This window comes from Chenopodium album, chromosome 3, assembly GCF_948465745.1.
Source record: "Chenopodium album chromosome 3, dcCheAlbu1.1, whole genome shotgun sequence".
Classification (NCBI taxonomy): domain Eukaryota; kingdom Viridiplantae; phylum Streptophyta; class Magnoliopsida; order Caryophyllales; family Amaranthaceae; genus Chenopodium; species Chenopodium album.
In genome coordinates, this window is record NC_137836.1 from 48,882,727 (window position 1) to 48,907,522 (window position 24,796).

At 34.0% G+C, this 24,796-nt stretch overlaps 2 protein-coding genes across 2 annotated transcripts; both read right to left on the reverse strand.

Moving 5' to 3' along the window:
- Positions 1-4,382: 4,382 nt before the first annotated feature.
- LOC145625092 (uncharacterized) lies at positions 4,383-6,933 on the reverse strand. The gene is made up of 2 exons (XM_081678175.1): positions 5,317-6,933; positions 4,383-4,664 (listed from the first exon to the last, which is right to left on the reverse strand). Exons 1-2 carry the CDS (start codon positions 6,931-6,933, stop codon positions 4,383-4,385), a joined length of 1,899 nt encoding a protein of 632 aa, XP_081534301.1.
- A 2,439-nt stretch (positions 6,934-9,372) lies between these two features.
- On the reverse strand, positions 9,373-19,721 carry LOC145613857 (ABC transporter G family member 28-like). Its single transcript, XM_081668901.1, has 15 exons — positions 19,639-19,721; positions 19,472-19,548; positions 19,267-19,269; positions 18,505-18,777; positions 17,839-17,902; positions 17,605-17,751; positions 17,384-17,418; positions 16,978-17,051; positions 15,292-16,172; positions 14,114-14,410; positions 12,155-12,634; positions 11,657-11,805; positions 10,045-10,334; positions 9,690-9,823; positions 9,373-9,533 (listed from the first exon to the last, which is right to left on the reverse strand). Exons 1-15 carry the CDS (start codon positions 19,719-19,721, stop codon positions 9,377-9,379), a joined length of 3,144 nt encoding a protein of 1,047 aa, XP_081525027.1. The 3' UTR covers positions 9,373-9,376.
- Positions 19,722-24,796: the final 5,075 nt, after the last annotated feature.

Below are 24,796 nucleotides of genomic sequence, written 5' to 3' on the forward strand. Positions count from 1 at the left end.
ATTACTAGGAATTCAGCTTGGACATCACACTGCCTTGATCTCTCTCCAACACGAACTGACAACTCTATTATGCCCTCAGAGACCAATCCTGATCCATTGAACCCGGTGACTTCATAGCTTACCCTTTTCAAGTCTCTCTTATCTAGCTGCATCTCTTTAAACGCGCTGATGTATATGATGTTGGCTGAGCTGCCACTATCGATTAATACTCTATCCACTTCCCAATTCGTAATACTCACTGTAACTACCAGAGGGTTGTTATGCGGGTAAATTATGCCTTTCTGGTCGTACCCGTCAAATGTGGCTCGTGGCTACAAGGGAAGTGGTGGCCATCTGCGCCTTTCATTATAGCCTATCTGATGGATCATTGCTCGCAAGTCAGCCCTTGATTTGTTCACGTTTCATCCATGTACCAGTCCACCATTAATTACATACACCCTGTTCTCTGGCTTACTATCTCGATCTTTGCCCTCAGCTGGGCCTCTATGACTTCCTCTACGGTCGTGACCAGACCTATCTTCTTCCCTCTGCCAGGATGAGACAAGATGATGCCTGAACTGGTTCAAGTACCCTCTTCGGACTAAGTCCTCTATGTTGTCTTTCAAGTGTGTACACTCATCTAAGGTATGTCCATGGTCCTTGTGAAAGTCACACCACTTGCTATAATCACAGTTTCTGTTCATCATCCTAGGTGGCCTCTGCCATTTGTCATTAGCTTTGTTCACGTTGAAATTATGGGACCTCAAATGAGTGAGCGGAGTATATTGATCAAACCTTCCAGCCTGTCTTCGCGCTTCTAGTCTAATCTTCTTACTCCTACTGCTCTGTCCGCATTCTTGTGACCTTGTTCAGCCCTGCTAGGCTGATCCAACCTGCTATATTCTCTGCCCGTGTGACTTCAGCTCGCTTACCTGGGTCACTTGGTGCTTTTCTGTTCAGCATGGCTCTGCAATCTCGTCTGCTTTTATGAAATCATGCGCTTTACCCAGCTCTTCAGCCAGTGTTTTGAGGCTCTTTTACCCCGTGTACGCTCTGAATTTTGAGCCTGGTAGTAGGCCGCTCTGCATTGCTAGCTATGCTACTTTCTGGCTCATATTTGGGATGGTGGTTGCTTCTTTGTTGAACCTAGTAATGAACTCCCACAGGGGCTCATCCTTTCCTTGAACCAATGACATCGGCTCGATGGTCATTTTTGTATGATCCAACAACGTGAAAAAGTGTTCCATGAACATTCTCTTCAGCTGATTATAGGAATAAATAGATCCCTTCGAGATGGTCGCATACCATTCGACAGCCAGCCCCTCTAAGGTCGGTGGAAATGCTTTACACCAGACTAAATATGTCATAGTGTATAATACCATATTCTCAAATGCTGAGACATGATTCTTAAGTGTTGTAGTACCATTGTACTTGCAGCTGGGCATCTTGATTTTCTCCATTTGCTCTTCTAGAATCTCCCTGCAAAATGGAGAATCATCTGGGATCACCTGTATTCATGCTCGCTTCTCCCTATCCAGCTATCTCGTACACTAATCATTGCATAAGACTTTTCAATTTATGTAACAGAGTAGCTTGATATGACTTTCAAATAGAGTGATCAACATTAAATTCTCTTTTTGAGGTAAAATAAAAAATTTAAATTGAATGAATAAAACATATCAAGTGGAGTGTTTGTTGGATCTTAGTTTTGTATATGTTATTCAAAGGTAATGCTTACACAAATATTACTCCAATAATTTTGATTTTCTCAATTTAAGTGGAGATGTGATCAAATTAAAAAAATAATAATAAATAAATAAAATAAAATTGAATTGCTTTATCAAAATGGAACTTTTGATGTAACTATCATTAAGAGGATAATAACGAGTCAGTTCCTTTGAGATTGTTGATCTAAATATTACATCTTCACTTTTAAAAAGGGTTGTCTATGATCAAAACTTCATGGGATTTGCCTGAAAAATCTCAAACAAGAATAATAAGAAGAAAAGAAGGATGGAGAGGGACCCTCATATCTACTCAGGGCTTACCGAGTAGCCTGAACGAGACTATGCTAGATAACTAGATAGAGAAATGGTATTTGGGACATGTATTAGAGTGCATGGGTAAGAGTAGTTGTTTAAACCTCACTAAAAAGACTAGAGAGAGATTTCGATTGACTTTTGAACCTAGAGATAAACTTCATTTTCCTCCAAATGCTGAAAGATAAAGGAATATATATAGGTACGAATAGGAATATATAATTGTAGAATTACGTAAACTCACAGCTTAACTTTCATTGATTTGGGGCAAAACATATATACAATGATAATTCCTAGAATTACCTTAATTTAGGTTACTAGAAATTAGGAAACAATATAAAAGATAATATGAAATATTCCCCAAAAATATATCCTACCAAAATTTATCCTCAATACCCCCCCCTCAAGTTGGAGCACTAGGATCATAAGTGCCCAACTTGGACAGAACATGGTCAAACTGTGACTTCCCAAGAGCCTTCGTGAAAACGTCGGCCAATTGAGTAGTCGTAGGAACATAAGAGGGAGCAATCAAGCCTTCAATAATCGCATCGCGAACAAAATGACAGTCGACTTCAATATGTTTGGTTCTTTCATGAAAAATCGGATTCTTTGCAATGTGCAAAGCAGATTGACTATCACAAAATAACTTGATTGCCTTAGGATGATGCACACCCAAACTCAACAACAAACCTTAAGCCACTTGAGCTCACAAGTGGTTGCATACATGGCCCTGTACTCGGCATCACAAGAAGACGTCGCCACCGTTGGTTGCTTTTTAGTCTTCCAAGAGATAGGCGAATGACCTAAAAACACCAACCAACCTGTGACAGAGCGACGAGTTAGGGGACAAGCCGCCCAATCCGAATCACACCATCCTTCCAAGGTGAGATCACTAGTAGCACTCAACAAGATACCTTGACCCGGGGTACCTTTCAAATATCGAACAACACGAAGAGCTGCTTCCCAATGCTCAATGCGCGGCGCTCGCATAAACTGAGACAAGATATGAACTGAGTATGCTAGATCCGGTCTAGTTACCCCTAGGTAAATCAAACGACCAACCAACCTACGGTATTTTTCCGGATCCGAAAGAAGCTCACCTGTGGCACGACCAAGCTTGTGGTTTTGCTCCATGGGAAAACCACTCGGCTTTGCCCCTAACAAACCTGCTTCAGAGATAATATCCAACGTATATTTTCGTTGACATAAAAATAAACCCGAAGCACTACGAGCCACTTCTATGCCCAAAAAATATTTCAAAGGACCTAGATCCTTCATCTTGAAAAATCACTGAGATAAGCCTTGAAACCAACAAGTGCAGCGGAATGATTACCAGAAATAATAAGATCATCAACATATACTAAGACATTAATCTGAATTGTGCCTTTAGTATATGTGAAAAGAGAATAATCAGAGTAAGATTGAAGAAAACCATACCCTTTCAAGGCCGTTGTTAGCTTTGCAAACCAACACCTCGGGGCTTGCTTCAACCCCATACAAGGACTTGTTCAAACGACACACTAATGTAGGATCTTCACTTTCAAACCCGGGAGGTAATTTCATGTACACCTCCTCAGCAAGATCACCGTGCAAGAAAGCATTATGCACATCCATTTGATGAAGTTCCCAATTCTTTGAAGCTGCAATTGCAAGAAAAGCCCGAACTGTTGTCATCTTTGCAACTGGAACAAACGTTTCACCATAATCTATGCCTTCTTGCTGATGATTACCAAAGACAACCAAACGAGATTTAAGACGTTCAATATCACCATTAGACAAATACTTTGTTTTATACACCCATTGACTCCCTAGAGCACGTTTACCGGGGGGAAGGTGCTCTAAGGTCCAAGTACCATTGTCTTCCAAGGCTGTTATTTCCTCTTGCATAGATTTTCTCCAACCCTCATGCTTCATTGCCTCCCTAAAGGATGTCGGATCATGACCACCAACAACAGTCGCCAGAAACTTACAATAATTCACAGAAAACTTGTCACAATTTATATAATGTGCTAAAGGATAAGGAGTACCTGAAGGAGTGTTGGAGGGCGGAACGGAGGGAGACGGATTGTTAGCAAAAATGGAGTGAGTCACATAATCTCGATGACGAACATTTGGGATTTTTTGTCGAAAACCACGCCCCAAGGGCTGCTGTTCTGCCTCCCCTGTACCTATGCTTTCACCACGGTCCTGCTGCACAGTGGAAGTCCCGGACTGAGCTGCTACCCCTGCACCCGCATCCATATCTTGCGGGGTGGCAGGTTCGTCCTCCTGCTGTGCTGCTGCTTCTGCGCTCACAGCTAAATCCCGCGGGCTGGCAGTGGCGTGGCCCTGCTGTGCTGCTGCCCCTACACCCGCGGCCACCTCCTACGGGCTGGCAGTAGCTTGGCCCTGCTGAGCTGCTGCCCTTGCGTCCGCATGATCTCGATCACCCACACTACCTGTTTGCTCAGTGTCTATAGAGTCCTCAAATTCCACAAAATCATCATGCACCATTCCATCCAATTCAAAACCATGAGACTCAATATTAACATCTTCCGGGTTAGAAAATGGAAACACATCCTCAATAAATCGAACATCCCGAGACAAAAAAAAAAAATTTGGATTCAAGATCATATAATCTCCACCCTTTCTTCCCAAACGGGTAACCTACAAAGACACACTTTCGACTCCGACTTGCAAACTTATCTCCATTGGTTTTCTGATTATGTGCAAAGTACAAACACCCAAAAGTACGAATGGCATCAAACATAGGGGGTTTATCAAAGAGGATTTCGAATGGAGTTTTATTTTGTAACAATGGAGTAGGAGTACGATTAATCAGGTGAGCCGCAGCGAGTACACACTCACCCCAAAAATAAATGGGTAATTTAGCTTGGAATCTCAAAGCTCTCCCAACGGACAAAATATGCTTATGTTTTCTCTCAACCCTCCCGTTTTGTTGCGGAGTACCCACACAAGAGGTTTAAAAAATAATACCCGTAGTATCAAAAAAATCACGTAAACAATTGAATTATGTACCATTATCACACTGCACAATTTTGATGGATTGAGAAAATTGTCTTTCTACCATAGCAACAAACATCAAAAACATACGAAAAACCTCTGTTTTATCATTCAATAAATAAATCCAAACGGCTCTAGAATAATCATCAACTATTGTCAAAAAATAACGAGCTCCGCATGAAGAAACATGTCTATACGGGCCCCACAAATCACAATGAATTTTTTCAAAAATTCTAGATGCTTTATTGTCACTCAAAGGAAAACTATCTCTAGGATGCTTAGCACGCAAACATACTTCACATCCTTTATCTAAACAAGCTTTATTACTAACTGTGGGAAGCAACTTAACTACTTTCTCGGAAGGATGACCCATACGACGATGCCACAACGCCAACTCTGAATTCGCAGCAAAAGCACTCACATGATGCACCGAATCCGATTTGCTAAAGTAATACAATCCGTCTCTCCTAGTTCCCGTTCCAATCAGCTCCTTCGTTTGGTCCTGTATAGCACAAATATAAGAGTTAAATTGGACAGTACAATTAAGGTCATCATTGAGTTGTGAAACAGAAATCAAGTTACAACTCAAATTAGGAACATAGAGTACTCCGGTGAGAGTAATCTTGTCCGACAAACAAACAAAGCCAATAAGAGAGGCCGACACCGTTTCCCCATTGGGCAACCCAACTGGACACTCGAAGCTTTTTGTGTCAAAAAGCCAATATTTTTCACCGGTGACATGATGCGTAGCTCCTGTGTCAATAATCCAAGAGGTATCATCAAACTTGCCACTCAATCGATTATCGGAAATTGTAGCATTACCCATCAATCCCGTAATCGCCTTCCATTGTTCACTGGAAAAGAGTCGACCCGAGGCAAAGGAACTAGTGTCATCCGAACTCGAGCCACCACCCGTGACTGCATTAGCCTTCACCGGACCCCCCACGACCACGCCCAGCCGCGGGCTGCCCCCCTGGCCACTAGCAACACCTTCCGGCCAACCATATTTATCATAGCAGCGACTCTCTTCATGCCCCCTCTTTTTACAAAAATTGCAAATTTTATCCGACCAACATTTCACGGTCTCATGACCCACTTTCTTGCATTTCTCACACACCGGCACCGAACAATCAGTGCTGCCACGCCCCCTCCCTTCACCAGCCCGTACAGCGAAGCCTAGTGCAGGAGCAGGGTCTTCTTTAACGCGAGAGAAGCCTCGCACCTTTTCTTCTTGCGAAACTTGCTGATATGCCCTATTCAAGGTGGGCAGGGGCTCTTGAGAGAGTAAGGCAGAGCGTAAAGGGGCATAATAATCGGAGTACAGCCCGAGCAAGAACTGTTGAAGACGATCCCCGTCACGTCTATCGGCATGTTGTCTTCCAACATTACACGTACAATTACCACACTTACAAACAATCAAAGGTTCAAGTCTATCAAGTTCATCCCACAAAACAGATAATTTACTGTAATACATTGCTACAGTCATGGTTTCTGGCTGCTCACAGCGATTGATATCAGATTTAATTTGTTGAATTTTAGGGCCATTAACTAGACCAAAACGCTCATGTAAATCATCCCACAATTTCTTAGCATTATCATAATGAGAAAGCATTGATTTTATCTCCGGTTCGATAGTATTCATTAGCCAAGAAACCAATATACAATGAATTGTAACCCAATCATCCCTCGTACACGGTGGTTCAAAAGAGATGATACTACCATCAAGAAACCCGAATTTCCGGCGAGAACATAGAGCAATTCGTACGGCATGAGACCAATCATGGAAATTGTCTAATTTTAGACGTTGTGAAGTAATGTAATCCCCCGGCCGATCTTGCGGTTCAAGGTAATAAGGTGAGTTAGACTCAATTTTTGTAGGTGGCGGTGGTGGTGGTTCATCACCCCCAGCCATGGTGTATCACGAAAAGAAAAATTTGTGGAGAAAAAAAAAAAAATTAACCTTGCTCCGATACCATGTAGAATTACGTAAACTCACAGCTTAACTTTCATTGATTTGGGGCAAAACATATATACAATGCTAATTCCTAGAATTACCTTAATTTAGGTTACTAGAAATTAGGAAACAATATAAAAGATAATATGAAATATTCCCCAAAAATATATCCTACCAAAATTTATCCTCAATAATAATTCTAGCTCTATCATCTGTCGTACATATTGGACCACGACACAAGGGCCAATTGCTTATTCAAAACTTGTGCTAGTAGCTAGTATTTCCAAGAAAAACGAGAAAGGATGAGGAATGTGGCATATAAAATCTTTAATTTTTATCTAGTGAGTAGCACAATGGCTTGTGCTTAGCTATGTTTTATGCTCTACATAGTTTTGTTTCATTTACCCTCAAGCAATCAATAGTTGTCCCATTGAGCTTAATAAGGGAAAATGAAAGGTTGAAAAACATGGTTGACATAATCTTCAGTTCTAGCGAATGGCTCTATGGTGTATGTCTAACATATGCTCAACTCTCATCGACATAACTTGATTTCCTATTGGGAGATCATAAGGTTTTGTTTCCTTAGCCCTCAAATAATCAAATAGTTGTACCTCTAAGCTTAAAATATTCGTTAGGCTTTAAAGATAGTTGTTTAACGTTTTGGAAAAGGTTTAGGATTCAAAAGTGGCTTTTGGATTTGAAAGTCTGTTTTGGGCAATGTTAATCAATTTTGGGCTATGGAAAACGATTTTAGGATTTCTAAAAGTTGGAAAAACATATCTTGAGCTTTAAATTTGAAATATTACTTATTAATGTACCTGCAATTACATGTTAAGTTAAGGTTTAGGGTTCTGCTGATAATGGTTATGATCAACTAAATTTTTTTGATGAAATTGTTGTTGATATTCATGAAAAATGTTTGAATTGTATGTATTTTGTTGGGTTAAATAATTTTTGTAGAAAATGAAAGGGGATTATGAACACAAGCCTAGGTTTGTATTAAAATTGTGTGAAACGGAGGGTAGTGTAATGGGTGGTTTAAAACTCAATTTTGCTAATTGTAGAATTTTTTTTCAAATGAAAAACATTATTATTGCCAATGATATATGTTTGTAGAATTTTGCTAGTTTTTTTTTAAATTTTTTTTTTTTGAGTTGTTCCCAACCATTTAAGTTTGGCAGTTGTACTTTTTTTTTTAAGCAAAGGACTAAGTTTTTGCTGTAACTAATGCATGCATCAAAGGAATTAACATTTATTTGGAAATGATGGGACTTTTACGTAATAATCAGCAAGAGGATAATAGAAAATGAATTCCCTTGAGATTGATAATAATCTAAATATGACATCCCCAATTTAAAAAGTGGTTGTTATGAACGTTTGTGATTAAAACTTCATAAGATTTGCTAACTAGAGCGAGCAATGCTTAGCCTTGGATCTTAACGGGACTATGCTAACTTGAGTGAGCAATGGTATTTGAGACATGGATTAGAGCGTTTGGGTAAAATTAGTTGTCTAAACCTCACTAATAAGGCTAGAAAAGATTTTGATAGCCTTTCAAACCTAAAATAAATTTAAACATTTTTCAAATGCTAAAGCAAACGAGATAGGCACACATAGGAATATAGACTTTAGCACCCGGTGCAAGAGTCATGTGCTTAAGCAAAAATTTTGTTAATCTCTAGAATTTCTAAGCAAACGAGATGAGGAACGTGGTAGTCAAAATCTTTTAATTTGGCAAGTGGTACAATGGGCTATTTTTTGCGCTCATCATGATACCTTAATTTCCTATTGGGACACCACATGATTTTATTTCCTTAACCCTCAAGGCATTAAATAGTTATTCAGCTGAGCTTAAAAAGGGAACGAGAAAGGATGAGGTACATGATTGGCAACAGCTTTAGTTCAGTGACTAGCACAATGCCTTGCTTTTGGCGCATGTTCTACGCTCATCAATAGAATTTGGTTTCTTTTTGGAAGATCACATGGTTTAGTTTCCTTAGCCGTCAAAACATCAATTAATTGTCCTCCTAGGCTTGAAGAGGGTCAGTGAGCATTTTGCATTTTCAAAAACGTTATGGTTTCAAAAGGTGATTTTGGGCTGTAAAAGTTAGTGTTGGGCCCTAACCAATTTACGTCTTAGAAAAGTGATTTTGAAGTTTTAAAAGAACAGTTTGAATTGCATGAACATATCTTAAGCTTTAAAGAGTGCTTTGGAGTTTCTGAAAGGTTACTTAGTTTATTAATAGCAATTACATGCTAGAAATTATTTCTTACAATCAAGAAAGCATTTATATACTAGATACTACTTCACAATTCAACGTTGTTAAAAAAAAAAAGAATAACTAAAGGTACTCATATATTAATGCTTGTACACTAATTAACATTAAAATTGTTAATGATTTCATTTCTTTTGAACTACAATCATAAAGATAAAAGCTATTATCCGACTAATAACCCCGCTTACAATAAGAAATATTAGACAACGATTCCAATGATTAAGGCTATATCCACTTTGCATCAAAGATCCACAACGAGTTATTAGCCACACTCCATCATACCTACATATATCGAATGAAACATGGTCATTTTCAATATAACATATGTCATAATCAAATTTTGTCACCTAATTAAATGTATTTAAATCTCTACAAAATTAATGAGCTACCAATTTTTTTTTTTTTTTTTTTTGTTATACTTAAGCGTGAAAAACGTACTTTTCAGCATTTGCAATGACAAATGCCTCTAAAGCCCATTTTGAGTAGGTAAATTTTCCTACTTCAAACATAATTTTGCTTTCTTTGTCTTGGCTTGCAATGAGTGATAATACTACTGGAAGAAGCACACACCACTGTAATGCACATCAAAAATAAATATTTAAATTAGTAAAAATAACAAGTAAAAACTATTCCCTCCATCTTTTTAATTTGCTACATTTTTATGCAAGTTTGTTCTATTTGGTTTTTTTTTCTCATTAATAATTGTGTTAAAATTGAATGTAGCAAATGAAAAAAATTATAGGGAGTACTAAGAAATGATGTGTTTTTTAAGTAGCTAATTTGTACAATATACCAGTTGTGCAGGACCTGGCTGGAGAAGTATCGCCAAGCCGTAAGCTACCCCAGTCACACAATACACAAGACAAACTAGGACTATGTAATTGGCTAAGAAGCTTGATCTTGGATTGTTGGAAAAGTAAAACACTGAGAGGTAAACCAAAGGCTTAAAAAGAGTGTTAAATTGGTCAATTGTATCTTTAGAGAGAAAATATGCCAAACTACTCATTCCAGACGAACTTTCTCTCCAATACTGTAATCTATCAAGTGTGAATGATCTCAAAGCTGAAATCTTGCATAATAGAGCTGCCAACCAACAAGATACACAAATATGAGAAACATTTTTGTGATTAATTAAAAAGTGTATACGTGGAGTCAATTGGTAACAACTAGGGTTGTGCACCGGTCCAAAACCGGACCGGGACCGGAATAGACCGGAACCCGGAATCGAGTTTTTTTGGGGACCGGGACCGGACCGTAATCAACCGGTCCGGGTTCCGGTCCAGACCTGTTTATTCCGGTCCAGTCCGGTTTTGGACCGGAATGGACCGGTTACATTATTTTTTTTTCATTTTAGTATCTTAATATATATATATATATATATTTTTAACGTCTTGTTTTTGTTTGCGTGTTTTCCTATTTTACACCTAGAATTTATAAATTACAAGTTTTGTACCTATATTTTTTAGAAATTTAAACATAAAATTTAAAATTTTCACCCAAAAAATTACAAAAATACACATTCCGGTCCATTCCGGTCCAGACCGGAATATTCCGGTTTTTACCCGGACCGGACCGGAAACCCGGAATCCCTAATTTGTGAGGACCGAAGACCGGACCGGAATCATCAACCGGTCAGGGCCAGTCCGGTCCAATTCCGGTCCGGTCCCGGTCGATTTTCCGGTCCAGGTCCATTTCTGCACACCCCTAGTAACAACTACATTCCCTGTGTCATTTAGTTGTTCTTATGTTCCTTTTTAAGTGAATCAAAATGATATCTATGATTAGAATATTTCTTTCGTCATCTTACTATTTGTACCTAAAGAGCCTCAACAATTTAACAAAACTATATATATTGCCCTCATTTTGCTATATATATTGCCCTCATTTTGTGAAAAAAATTATGCCACCATTCATTTAATGTTCAATAACCCATCTTTTTTTTTTTTTCTTTTCGTTTCTCAATTACCAATAATACTCAATTCATATTCTTTCCTGTTATTTGTTTCATTCCTCAATTTTCAACAATACTCAATTAATAATGTTTCTTTTTTCAACTTCTAAAATAAAACTTTGTCAAAAACCCCAACATTATCTTCAAAATGTGACAAATGTTACCTTAGAAATTATTAGTTACACATTTTCTAGTTCATCATGTTGTAATATTTAAACCTTAAGAGATACTATATGTAGGATAGCAAATTTAGTGAAAATGAATTAATAATTCCTTGATCCAAAGATATGTATTTGATTAGTAGTCTAATCATGTATGTTATTGCTTAGTCATGTAAAAGATTTAATATATGAGAAATCCTTATAGAATATAATATATTTAAAATACATAAAGCCATATTATCTAGGTTAATGGTGTAAATTTATATGGGTTTTAGGGCATAAAAAATACTTACATACGGCAATCACAGTGTAGTTATAACCAATTGCACCAAATGTTTCATCGCTCACTTTAGCAAGAGTTCCTAAACAAGCTCCAGCAAGTAAAAGAATTAAATAATCCACGGCCTGTAATTTAGCTTCACGGAGTCTTTGCTTTCCAACCCTAAAAATAAATCATAAAATTAATCATCTAGTGAATCAATTTGATTAGGTAGACTACAATGATATAAGATGGAATAATGCAGTTTCTTTAATCAACCTTAAGAATTTTTTAGCTAAAATACTTTTATTTATTTATTTTTATTTTTTTTACAAAAATGATCAATCCATTAGTATTGTTCCTCAATTTAAGTTCTAATAAATTAATAGTATAATAAAATTAAATAATTCATACTTATTATCACTTTTAACAAAATGGTATTATTATTTGGTACCTTTATTTTATGATGATTGGAATTATAGCTTCATAATTTTGATTTATATTTTTAATAAGGATTAGAAACATAACATACCTTCCTAGAAAATATCTATATTGTCGCATTATCCCAGGGGTTATGCGATTTGACAAATCTTGTTTTTTTAAGAAGTTGTGCTTAAGGTGCTCTCGTCTTAATACAAGTGCACACTTAATTTCTTGTATAAGATCTCCAATAAAAGATTTATCATGTCGTTTATCAACATGAGGTTTTAGAGAGTTATCAGGGGAAGAAATGCTAGAAATTTCGTCACAAAGATGCAACATATCTTGAGGTACTGGATAACCATTATGAAGCATCCATCTCACAGGAAGTTGTTCACGTGTAACATTAGATCCTGACTTAATTATTCCCTCTAAAATATCAATATAATGATCTGGAGGAGTAACACGTTCCGGTACAATGATCCCTAAACCTGCAAAATATTCTTCAACTTTCTTTGTTGGGCCATGGTACACTGTTAGACCTCCTTTTGCAAGTAAGATGAAGTCGTCGAACATTTTAAACAATGCATAGCTGGATAACACATGAAATATATATTACCATATAGAAAAAACTTTAAATTAAATTTTGATTATAATAATTACTTGGTGATAAAGAAATTTACAAGTCTATAATACTTCACTAGGAAAAATACCTTATCAATTCAATCTAATCCTACTTTCCATCATTGTTTTTATAATTATATTCTTCTTCATGTGAATCCCCGCCTTTTATAGTGTTTGAGATAACTCTTATAATAGCATTTGGATAATTATAGCCTCTAAATTTTTTATTTATTTATTTGCTCTTATTAATGTTTATTGCCTTTTTTTAACTCTTAAGAATAGTGTGTGGACATTTAAAACCCTAAAAATATTTGTGTACTCATTTCATCATTAATACTACCAACAACTAAAGTTGGAAGGCCAACCAAAAGAGCTTCATGGACATAGCTAACAATGATGCTTGCATTAGCCGCCCTAGTATGAGAAAATTTATGTCTTTTAATAAGTAGAAATTTATGATATTAAAACAAAAAAATAATAATAAACTTTAGTTTATCTCATTTGAGAAATCATTAAAACCTACTCCCTGTTATAAAAAAATAATTAAAAAAAAAAAAAAACACTACTCCCTCTATCTTTGAATAATTGGCAGGAAAATTTGACAATTACCAACTACAATTATTGTTGTTTTAGCAATTACCACCTACAGTTTTTTTTTTTTTTTTAATTCTACCACCAACCATTTTTTTAAAACAATAAAACTTCCTACCTAGTTGGCTCTCAACTCAAATGTGACATCATGTGTTGCCCACTAACTACCTTTTCCCTCCCTTTCTTTCATTGTCACTCAGATTTCTCATTCCCATGTATTGTACTCCTTCCAAAATTGGGAAAAAACTTCAATTTGTGAAATAATTAGCATGAATATGTAATTTAATTTGAAATATTTCCCCAATTTTGAGAGGATTACAATATGGGGGAATGAGAAATTAAGAGAGAAAGAAAGAAAAGGAGGGAAATAAGGTGAGATGTGAGCCCTGTATGACATCACACTTCAATTCAGAGCCAAATAGGTGGGAAATTTTGATGTTTTAAAAAATAGTTGGTGGTAAAGTTCAAAAAAAAATTAGGTGGTAATTGCTAAAACAACAACAATTGTAGGTGGTAATTGTCAAAAAAAAAATCTAATTGGCACTGTTAAACTAAATACACATATCAATGCATAAATTTGACCTTAATATATGTAATTAAATAGTTGTAGTAGTTATAAAAAAACAAAATAACAAAAAGTAGATATTATTAAATTACTCATTTTTAAAAAAAAATTAAGAACATATTCCTGACCTTGCTAATGTTGACTTGTAGTCTAACAACTTTTAATTTGCTTTTGTGTAAGTTTTCACTAATATTAATAACTAAAATCAAATGAAAAAAAAAAGCTCTTAGACACACCACAAGATAATGATGATAAATCCTTATAAATGAAATGGTAATAATTTTAAATTACCTTGGTTGGTGGATGACCGTGCATATGTTTACTCCTTCAAGAGCTTCACGTCTAAGAGCTCTTAGAAGCAAAAGAGATGAAGAACTATCTAAACCAGAAGTAGGCTCATCTAAAATTAATAATGAAGGTTCCATGACCATTTCTAATCCTACGTTTACTCGTTTTCTTTGTCCTCCAGATATCCCTCTTTTCTCAACTGTTCCCACTAAAGAATCACGTATTGCTTGTAACCCTAATGCTTCTATTACTCTTTCTACAACCAGAACCTTATCGGCCTTTGGAAGATCACCAGGTAACCTGCATATGAAGATATACATGTACTCTTAATATATTAAATAGTCATTGTATATTACAAAGACTAATAAAGTAATTAAGCTAAAGCGATTAAGCATTATAGTAAGTTTTATATATGCTTTATTTTATACAAGTTCATGCTTTTAGATTAAATATTTTTATTACTAAATTAACATTTCTGACAATCCTATCTCAAAACATGTAGAAAATAAGTGATAGCTTTGTATTGAAAAGTAAATAAAAACATATATACTTTATTTTAAATACAAAATTTCCTATAATAATAATAATAATAATAATAATAATAATAATAATAAAAATAATAATAATAATAATAATAATAATAATAATAATAATAATAATAATAATAATAATAATAATAATAATAATAATAATAATAATAATAATAATAATAATAATAATAATAATAATAATAATAATAATAATAATAATAATAATAATAATAATTTTTTAGCAATTTAGTAATGTAATTAACTCAAAGTTTCACTCTTCTATAAATTCTCAAACATATTGTTAATAGATAATAAGGTTGAAGCAATAAATGTTTCACTTTTTTAAAAGAAAAAACCAAATTTAAGTGATATTTATTTTAAAAATTAATTTCCATGAATGTGCATACATAACTTTTTTTTAATAGATTTTTAATAGTTTTATTTAAAGCCACATAATGATTCGAAACTTAATAAAGCAAACTAGCTAACAAAGAATATATTTTAGTAATATATCGATCCTTAATAATATGGTGTGCTTATTACACTTCTAACTTTTTTAGTATGTTATTTATGTGCAATTCACCATAGCATACTATTTTTAGCTTGAATTGTCAAAGAAAGAGATTTTTTTTTTACCATCACTTAGCTTACCTACAACGAGCACTGAATCTTAGATTTTCTTCTACAGTTAGGTTCCCGTGCACAATGTCATCCTGTGGGACAAACCCAATTATCCTTTTGTAAGAGTGAACTGATTCATTTTTCCCATTGATGAGAATTTGTCCCCTTACATTACATCCTGTAGCTTTTCCTGTGACAGCTGAAAGAAAAGTAGTCTTCCCAGCACCAGAAGGACCCATGACTGCGGAAACTCGGCCAGGCATTAGTTTTCCAGTAATGCACCGTAATAAATGTTTGTGTTTTCCTTTTAAGGTTAAGGTTAAATCTTTAAAAGCAACCTCTAATAAAGGCCTTTTTCGGATTTCGGTATCAGTAGCCATAGAAATAATTCCAGAAAATGTAAGGTTCTTGTTTTCTTGTTGCATGGCCTTCTCTTTTTCAAGTTGCCCATATGCATATTTAAAAATTTGGCTTCGTGTGTGTAATTCCTTAGCTTTGAATTGTTTTTTAATATTTTTATCCCCAATCTCCATATTAAAACCCTCACTACTATCCGGATCATCCTCAATTTGTTGCATCATTTTTGTGAGTTTGCTGCTATTTCCTTTATTGTTTGATTTTGAATCTGAAGAACTTGTAACATCATTACTTGTAGATTTTGGTTGAAACCCTTTTGATGGGTCTTGTCTTGTAGATTTTTTCTTAGAAAAAGTGCGCGATAATTGTTGCTGTAACCCAATAGCACGATTTCTAGCATTTTCCTTTGCTACTTTCCACCTTTCACGAGCTTGTGCAGTTTCTTTTGCACTTCTTATTGCACGCTCTCTAGATCTAGCTAACCTTCTTTCTCGAGTAGTAAGTACTTGGTCCGAACAATTATATACAAGAAGTAGACTGGTACTTAATATAGCCTAAAAAATAAAAGTTGGTATGTTAGCGAATATGCATATACTATGTTAAAAAAACATAATAATTAATAAAGATACAATCATGATGTATATATGCAGTAATGATTAATTAAGTCTTCCATCCAGCTTCACTTTTTCACCCTTGTACTATCATGTACTTCTTATGCTCTTTCAAATTCTTCCCACTTTTATATACAGATTTCTTCAAAATTCTTTCAATTTTGCTTAGTTTACTTATTAGATAAATGTGGGTTTCCCTTTCTTGCACCATTTGTTAGACTCAACTCTTCACACTCTTTCTTTAGCACAATCTCTTTTATATTACAAAAAGAGCTCAAATTTCTCTTTCTCATTTTCTTCTTAAGCGTAGTTATAAAAAGTGAAGTAATATAGAGATAGAGCGAGCACGTGATACTCTTGACCGTTTATTAATTAGGTGATACTCTTGACCTTTTTTTAATTAAAGTGTTGGATTTATCTCAATATATAACTTTATATTATCAATTATTTATCGACATTACTAAGGAAATTAAATTATATATATTAGTAATTAAATTTTTGTTTTGATTTAAGTTAAAGTAGAGTAACTAAATTTCTATATAATAACTAAGGTTTTTGCACAAATTAACATAATTTTGTTTTATATCATATTTTCCATGCAATGTTATTATAAAGCATACTAAATATTTATCTGTCAATCTTCATATTAAAATAATATCAATTCAATGTTTACATAAGAATATTTTCACATGGAGTATAATAGTAATATTTCTATTACAAAATGATAACATGGATATCGAACACTTACAATGAGTAATATGCCGTAAGCATGTATATTTTGATTAGCAACTTTATCGTTACAACTAGCCAATTTGAAGCATGCTGTCATGAAAAGTTATGAATAATGAGACTTTACAACAAGTTCATGTTCTCTTAATCGTAATAATTAAAATTCAAACCTTTAACTTAAGCTACATGGAAAAATTATGAATATAAAATGCCAAAACAATTTTTGCATCAATTGAAGTCCATTGGTTATTGAAAAACAAAAATAGAAGATGGATAGATTTAAAATTTTAAAGAGAAGTGATTAAAGCAATAAGAGTCATAAGAACCTGCGAAATCGATCAGAGTGTTTATGAAATGTTCCATAACTAAAGCATAGTACAGATGCACCTGTAAATTGTTTAATATTTAAACAGTTTAAAACTTACGTTTTTCTTGAGTTGAACCCTTTCTACAATAATGCCTGAAAATTCAGAAATTCATATAGTTAACTCATAAAGATATCAATAAATAATAGGAATGAAAAACTTATTTTACACTAGTAAGAGCTTATTACAATTATAAATAAGTTAATATCCTAATATACATTGCATTAATGAAACGAGTTGAAATTGAAATTATGATAAAGTTTTTGAATTATATACCATACCCGACACTACATGGAAGTTCTTCAACTGTAGATGGACAATATGATCCCGGGGCGCAAAATATTTCATCACTACTAATGACATCAGACCATACATCAGCTCCACCACATGTATGATTAGGTTTTCCTGGTGGTATTTGGTATGTATATCTGTAAAACAATGTCTAAGATAAAATCTAATACAAAATCAATAGCTTAGAGATGTAACACAAAACTTGATATTAATCTATGACTTACGGATCACATCTGCCTGTAGTTTTATTGAGTGTAGCAAATGGACAATAAGCACCTAGTGGACAAGCTACATAAAAAGTGAACAGAAAAGTAATATAATTAGGGTGACAAATATATTGAATAAGAAAGTTAGTCATCAAATATTATAAAATTATATTGTTATAATAAGGCTATTTTATAGATAAAAAGTATGACCCAAAACTGAAATTGGAATATTCAAAGATAGTATTCAATGGTGTAATCATTGGAATTCTAAATTGCTTTAATATTACTAATCTCTTCTTTCCTAGAAGGTTTTCCATATATCACTTTATTTCATATTTAGTAAAAAGATGATTATTTCTATCATCTCTTGCCCTATTTGCTTGATCCACTTTATTCAATACTATCTCACAATCTAATGACCTGCTTTTATACTTTCCTCTTTTTCTTGGATAGCACTTCTAATATATTATGAGAAGCTTAACAAATTTTAGGCGATACATTTGATATAAATTTGTAAAATTGATAATTAATGGTTCAACACCATATTATAATTTATGTAGAAGAAAAAATGATAATAATGGATCAACACAACTATATATATGTATGTGTGTGTGTATTTATATATATATATACACACACATATGGATATGTATATATATGTCTTTACTATATGAATTTACTTACGTATCATACAAGTGACACCCTTGGGGCAAAAAAAGCCAGCACAACAAGGTTGACAATCTTCGGTCCTATCTGGAATGATTTGTGTGTTTTTAATATCAACTTTACGATCTTTACCAACACTACATGCCCACCCCGGCTCACATCCATCAATCCATGAGCTTAAGTTGCAATTATTATTTGGCTTTACATAACTTGAACTCATTTGGGCTCCACCAATTAAACTGATCATGTAAATCTTAACTTCTGCCGCAGTACATACTCGTTTTGGAACATCTATATACATATATTAAGAGAAATTTTTAATAAACATAATAAGGGATTTCATAAGTTAAACCATTTAACAAGATTAAAGAGGATAATTACATGCAAAAGAGCCACAAAACAAAGTGAATTATAGTGGGAATGCATTTGTCTTGGTTTATTTTTAATCCCATATCATAAGAAGAATTAATAGAGATTAACCAATGCTTCAACATTCCTAAAATATAGTATCTAATTCATTTAGCACATTTTTGTAAGACTTGCCTTTAACCATCAATGTCTTAAAATACATATTAACAAAAGTTATAAATAAACTATATCATAAAACCTTATAGTGAGACCAATCTAACAATAACTCACCTGACTATGATTTTTTTACACAATTTTTGCACACATTATTTAAGTTTGACCATGAAAGTAAAAATAGGAACTAATTATAAGATGTTGGGGAAGTATAGAACATATATTTCACTTGACTAAAACGACTTGATTATCAAGAACCCCCTTATAGATTAGTTTAATGTGTCATACCATATTGCTAATGAAATAATGATTCAAGAATGTGACCATCATATTGCATCATCATTATTTAGTTTGGTTTTTATTTTATGTATGTGTCAAATCATTTTTTGTATAGATATAACTCCTACTCGTTATAATAATATAAAAAGCATGTAAAGAAAAATAATGATGTTGGATGTTTCACCTTTAATTTTCTGCATGCAAGATGTTAAAAATCCAAGATCATTTGAAAAATTAAAAGCTGATTTCCAATCAGCTTGCCTGAAATGGAAAAAAATAATTCATCTCAAAGCCTTCAAGTAACTTAATTAAAAAAATAAAATTAAAATAAAAGATTTTTTATTCACATACACGTCCTTTATACAGAAGCCCAAATGTCTTTTGATATCTGGTTCAAAGACATGAGTGATATTGGCTAGTTGATTATATAACATCTGCGCAACAACTTGAAGAGCTGCTGGATTTTTAGCTTGACTATTATCTTCATCTAAATCATTTTGAGAATAAACAACACTTGTAGATAAAATGATTACAAAAAAAATTACCAACATAAGTAATTGCAAAAGGGAATATTGACAAAATTTTACTTTTGTCATATTATATATGATTGAACAAATATACAAATATTTAGATTGATATTAAATTGAAAATTGATCTAAAAAGTAATAATAAAGATGACATTCTATGGATGTCTTGTTATTGGTAAGAATAAAGAAAACATATTCAGTATATACAAATGCAATGTATTAATGGAGTTTGAGGCACATATAACTTTTTTGATAAAGCTTAATTTATTTTGGTAAGAATCAATCATGGGAAAAGCAAGAATGTGGTTTTGAAGATTCTTATTTTGTGATAAAAATCAAGATGAATTAGTGTGTAAAAAGGGATGAAAATGGCATAAAATTTTATTTTATTTTATTACTTTTTTAGTTTTTGGTTGAAGATAACTTTCTAACTAATGAATTCATTATGTATCTGGTAGGGAGTAATGATTGCCTATATTAAAGGAAGTTATATAGGAAAAATATGCACCTCTTTTTTAATAGGCATGAAGCAATATCTAATACATTAAAATTTCCAATAGTTAAAATTTTTAAATACTATTCCAGCAAAAAGATTATATAGTTTCAACTTCCTTAAAATGTGAATAATGGTTTGTTAAAAAGAAAAAAGGCTTTTAAATTTAATTTTCTTTAGTTTTTATGTTGTACTAGGCCATATTTTTATTTTGTAAATGAGATTCAAATTGATTCAATCATATAATCAAAGAAGAAAACTCATTACATATCTCAATTTCAAGTTTACCAAACATGCATGTAATTAAGTACGATTATGAATATGTTTGATAATATCTTTTGAAGTGGAATATAATATTTTGATTGGTCGAAAAAAACATGTTTTATTATAATAAAATACTACTTTATTTTAATAATATTATACGCCTATGTGTATGCAATATGTGTGCCTATATATAGAAATAAAATTTAGTAAAATAATTTTAAACATACTCATGTATCACTACACATTTTTAAGTTTCAAACGCAAACAATAAATTTATCTTTAAAACTAGCTTATGATCCCGTGTAATGCATGGAGTTATCAAATTTTACAAAAATTCTTCATATTACGTAGTAAACTTTAGGTTGTACATACCCGTATGATGTACAAATTTATGCTACATTAAACATTATGCATCCATCTCTTTTTTAATAATAATATTTTGCTTGAGAGTGAGGGATAGCTCAAGTGGTTAGAGCTCCCCTCCCGGTTCCAAGAGATCTTGGGATCGATTCTCATCACCCGCCCTTGTGGCTCTCTAAGCACCAAAAAAAATATATATATATTTTGCTTAAATTTTCTATAAGTTGTTACAAAAATGTTTTATTGAATTTGGGAGGGAAAGATTAATTTATATAAAATATATGAAAGATTTTTTTATATGTATAAATATATATTGGTAAAGTAGGAAAATATTATACAAGTAGTGAATTAAAAAATTTCTAAGATAATTTGACAAAAAAAGTAAATAAAAAATTGGCGGAAAATTATATAATCAGATTTTGCTACGTGTCATTTCTTATTTGTCTTTAGTATATAGTTATTGATTATTGATACTACTCAGGACACTTAATGTATGTATGTGATGTGTGAATAAGTATTTTTTTTATTTTAAAGACATGATCGCATGACGTGTGTCATAAATTGGCCAATGAATTAGTTTTTGTGAAAAATCCTTGACTAAGGGGCTAGAGTTATATAACACCTTCCACCACAAATGTTAGATAAAAAGAAATCATGTAAGTGACTAAAAGATTTAGGTGATTCCATCATGTGATTTTATTTTTCATCAAATAAATTTTTAGCAATAACGTTAATGGAATTTTTTTTTTTTTTTTTTTTTTTGTGGTAAATAGGAAAAAATTTATTACCAAAAGGAAAAGTTACAACTTACAAGAGCTAAGTTATAACAAGCACCAAACCCCACTAGACCTGAAAAACAGGCCAACCAACCACCAAACAGTTCAAGCTCAATCTCCTGCCACCTTCTAGGAAGGGTTCAAGAGAAAGAGACAAGAACAACCTGAGCTCAAGCTTCCAGCCACCTTCTAGGAAGGGTTTTGGAAACCAGGCCCAGGAACACAAAAACAAACACAGAGCAGGACAAACCTGCAAACAAAACACACCAACCCTGCAAACTGTATAATAGATAAAGATCCCCACCTAGACTCAGCTGCAAAAAGCAACAGGACTAGACAAAAAGAGGTAATACAGCAACTCAGAGAATACAAACCAGAACAGCAAACTGGACTCAAGACTGGAAACACCAAGCTAAGCACCAGAAAAGACAAAACTACTCAAGAAACAGAATTACAGGATCAGCAAATTCCTGTCAGAAGCAGAGCATCTACAGGTAACAGCAAATCATATATCTCTGATCACAGCTTCACCGGATTTGCAATTTCCTGTGAAAATCAAGGAGTTTCTCTATAACCAAATATGATACACAGATTCAGCAAAACACATTCCCAACAGTCTGTTTTTAGCTCTATCCTTCCTGCAGATTTTAGACACCCACATAACTTCAGCATCAAAGCTTAAAATAGACTTGTTGCACCCAAAAATAGCCAAAATTCTTTCCCAAATGACCTTAGTAAAACTGCATTCAAAGAATAGATGCTCAATTGACTCAGGATGCAAATTACACAGGAAACAAATAGGATCACATTGCATATTCCATGAACTCAATCTATCTTTTGTGAGTAATCTGTTCCTAACAGCAAGCCAGAGAATGAATAAGCTCTTAGGGGTGGCAGAATTATTGCAAAAGAGTCTTCTCCATGGGACTTTGGGAGCTTGAGTCATAACCTTCAAATAGATCTTCTTAATCTTGATTTTACCACCTTGTTTAACAGCATCCTAACCACCAATATTATCAATAACAGTTCTACATTTCAAAATTCTACTAAGCACCCAAGAACATCTCCTGGGAGCAGGTTTATTCCACCAAGGTTTATCTTTGAAATAGTAAGTATGAACCCATTTCACCCATAAGTTATTATCTTTATGAGCAAGATCCCAGAGAAGTCTGGAGATAGCAGCAACATTCCACTCAGGAAGAGAAAGAAGGTTCCAGCCACCACTAACTTTTGGGAGACAAACTTGAGACCAAGTGACAAGGGATTTCTTTGAGGGATTAGCTTTCCCAGTCCAAATGAAAGCTCTAAATCTAGCTTCAATTTCTCTTAGGATCTTTTTAGGGAGAATGAAGATTTGATCCCAATAAGTTTGTATGCCAAACAGAACACTCTTGACTAATTGGAGCCTACCAGCATAGGAGAGGTGCCTAGCAGACCAACCATTAATTCTAACAGTCACTTTATCATTAGGGAGCTTGCATTGAGCAATGGTCAACTTTTTAGAAGAAAGAGGGACCCCTAAGTACTTAAATGGGATAGTACCAGGAGCAACCCCAATCAAATCTCTCAGCTCATCCTGCTCATAATCAAGAAGCCCACCAAAATACACCTCACTTTTATCTAAGTTAGCTGATAAACCAGAAGCTTCAGAAAACTTAGAGAAAGCTTGAAAAAGCAAAGAAACAGACTAAGCATCTGCTCTAGAGGAAAGCAACAAATCATCAGCAAACATAAGATGGGTCAACCCTATCTTCTCACACCTAGGGTGATAGTTAAAATCAGGATTCAGCTGAAGCTCAGAAAGACATCTGGAGAGATACTCCATTCCAATGGCAAAGAGAAAGGGAGACATGGGATCACCTTGCCTAAGACCCTTCTTTGCAGGGAATGGATTGGAAGGGACACCATTGATCAAAATAGAGAAGGAGATAGAAGATAAACAAGCCATAATCCAGGCAATAAATTGGTTAGGAAAACCAATCTCAGACATAACAGTCTTCAGAAAGCCCCATTCAACAGAGTCATAAGCTTTTTTCAGATCAATCTTCAACATGCATTTGGGAGAAAGAAACTTATACCCATATCCTTTAATAAGCTCAGTGGCTAATAAGATATTGTCACCAATATGCTTCCCTGGGATAAACCCAGCTTGAGAGCCATCAATCACCTCAGAAATCACATTTGCAAGCCTTGAAGTAATGATTTTAGAAATAAGCTTATAAAGAACAGAACAGCAAGCAATTGGCCTAAAATCTTTAACAAGGGAAGGATTCTGAACCTTAGGATTTAAGGTTACAGTTGTGCAGTTCCATTGTCTCAACATAACACCAGTATTGAAAAACTCCATAACACCAGCATAAACATCATTTTTCACAACATCCCAAGTTTTCTTGAAGAAGTGAGAGTTAAACCTATCAATTCCAGGAGCTTTGGAGCTATCAATATCTTTCAAGGCTAAGTCAATTTCCTCAATGGAAATAGGAGCAATAAGAGACTGCTGAGAATCTCTAGAAAGCTGAGCACCTCTTCTCACAGTGTTAAGATCAACCCCAGGAAGGGAATCAGCATTGGAGCCAAGAAGAGCTTTATAAAAACCTGTGATTTCTTCTTCAATAGCAGCAGGGGTTTTCAGTAAAGTGCCATCACTAGTAAAAAGAGTACCAATCCTATTTCTGCCTTGTCTTTGTTTCATAACAGCAAAAAAATATTTGTTGTTACTATCACCAAGCTGAAGCCAATCCACTCTAGATTTCTGTCTGTAAATACTTTCTTGAACATTAATCCAGTATTTAAGTGTTTGAATAGCTTCTAACTCCTTGGAGTGCAAATCAACATTGTTAACATCATTTATAATCTGCTGTTGAATATCAGTTAGAGCATTTTGAGCAGCTTCAACCTTCTCAGAAACATTACCAAATTTCTCAATGTTCATAGACTTAAGGGCATTCTTAACTTGCTTAAGTTTAGACCAAACCTTATGCAATGCATTACCAGGAACAGAACATTGCCAAGCAGAATCCACAATATCTAGAAAACTTGCATGATCAGCAAGACAATTAAGGAACCTAAAAGGTCTCCCTTTGCCAGGA

Bases quoted from the DNA above. Each gene is read 5' to 3' on its own strand.
- LOC145625092 (XM_081678175.1), bottom strand. From the start codon at position 6,933: ATGGCTGGGGGTGATGAACCACCACCACCGCCACCTACAAAAATTGAG. The intron at 4,665-5,316 runs GTATGTTTGCGT...GTGTCTTTGTAG, and splicing joins GTTTAGATAAAGGATGTGAA to GTTACCCGTTTGGGAAGAAA.
- LOC145613857 (XM_081668901.1), bottom strand. From the start codon at position 19,721: ATGTTATATAATCAACTAGCCAATATCACTCATGTCTTTGAACCAGAT. The intron at 17,752-17,838 runs GTAAGTCATAGA...ATTGTTTTACAG, and splicing joins ACTACAGGCAGATGTGATCC to ATATACATACCAAATACCAC. The intron at 17,419-17,604 runs GTATGGTATATA...CTGAATTTTCAG, and splicing joins GAACTTCCATGTAGTGTCGG to GCATTATTGTAGAAAGGGTT.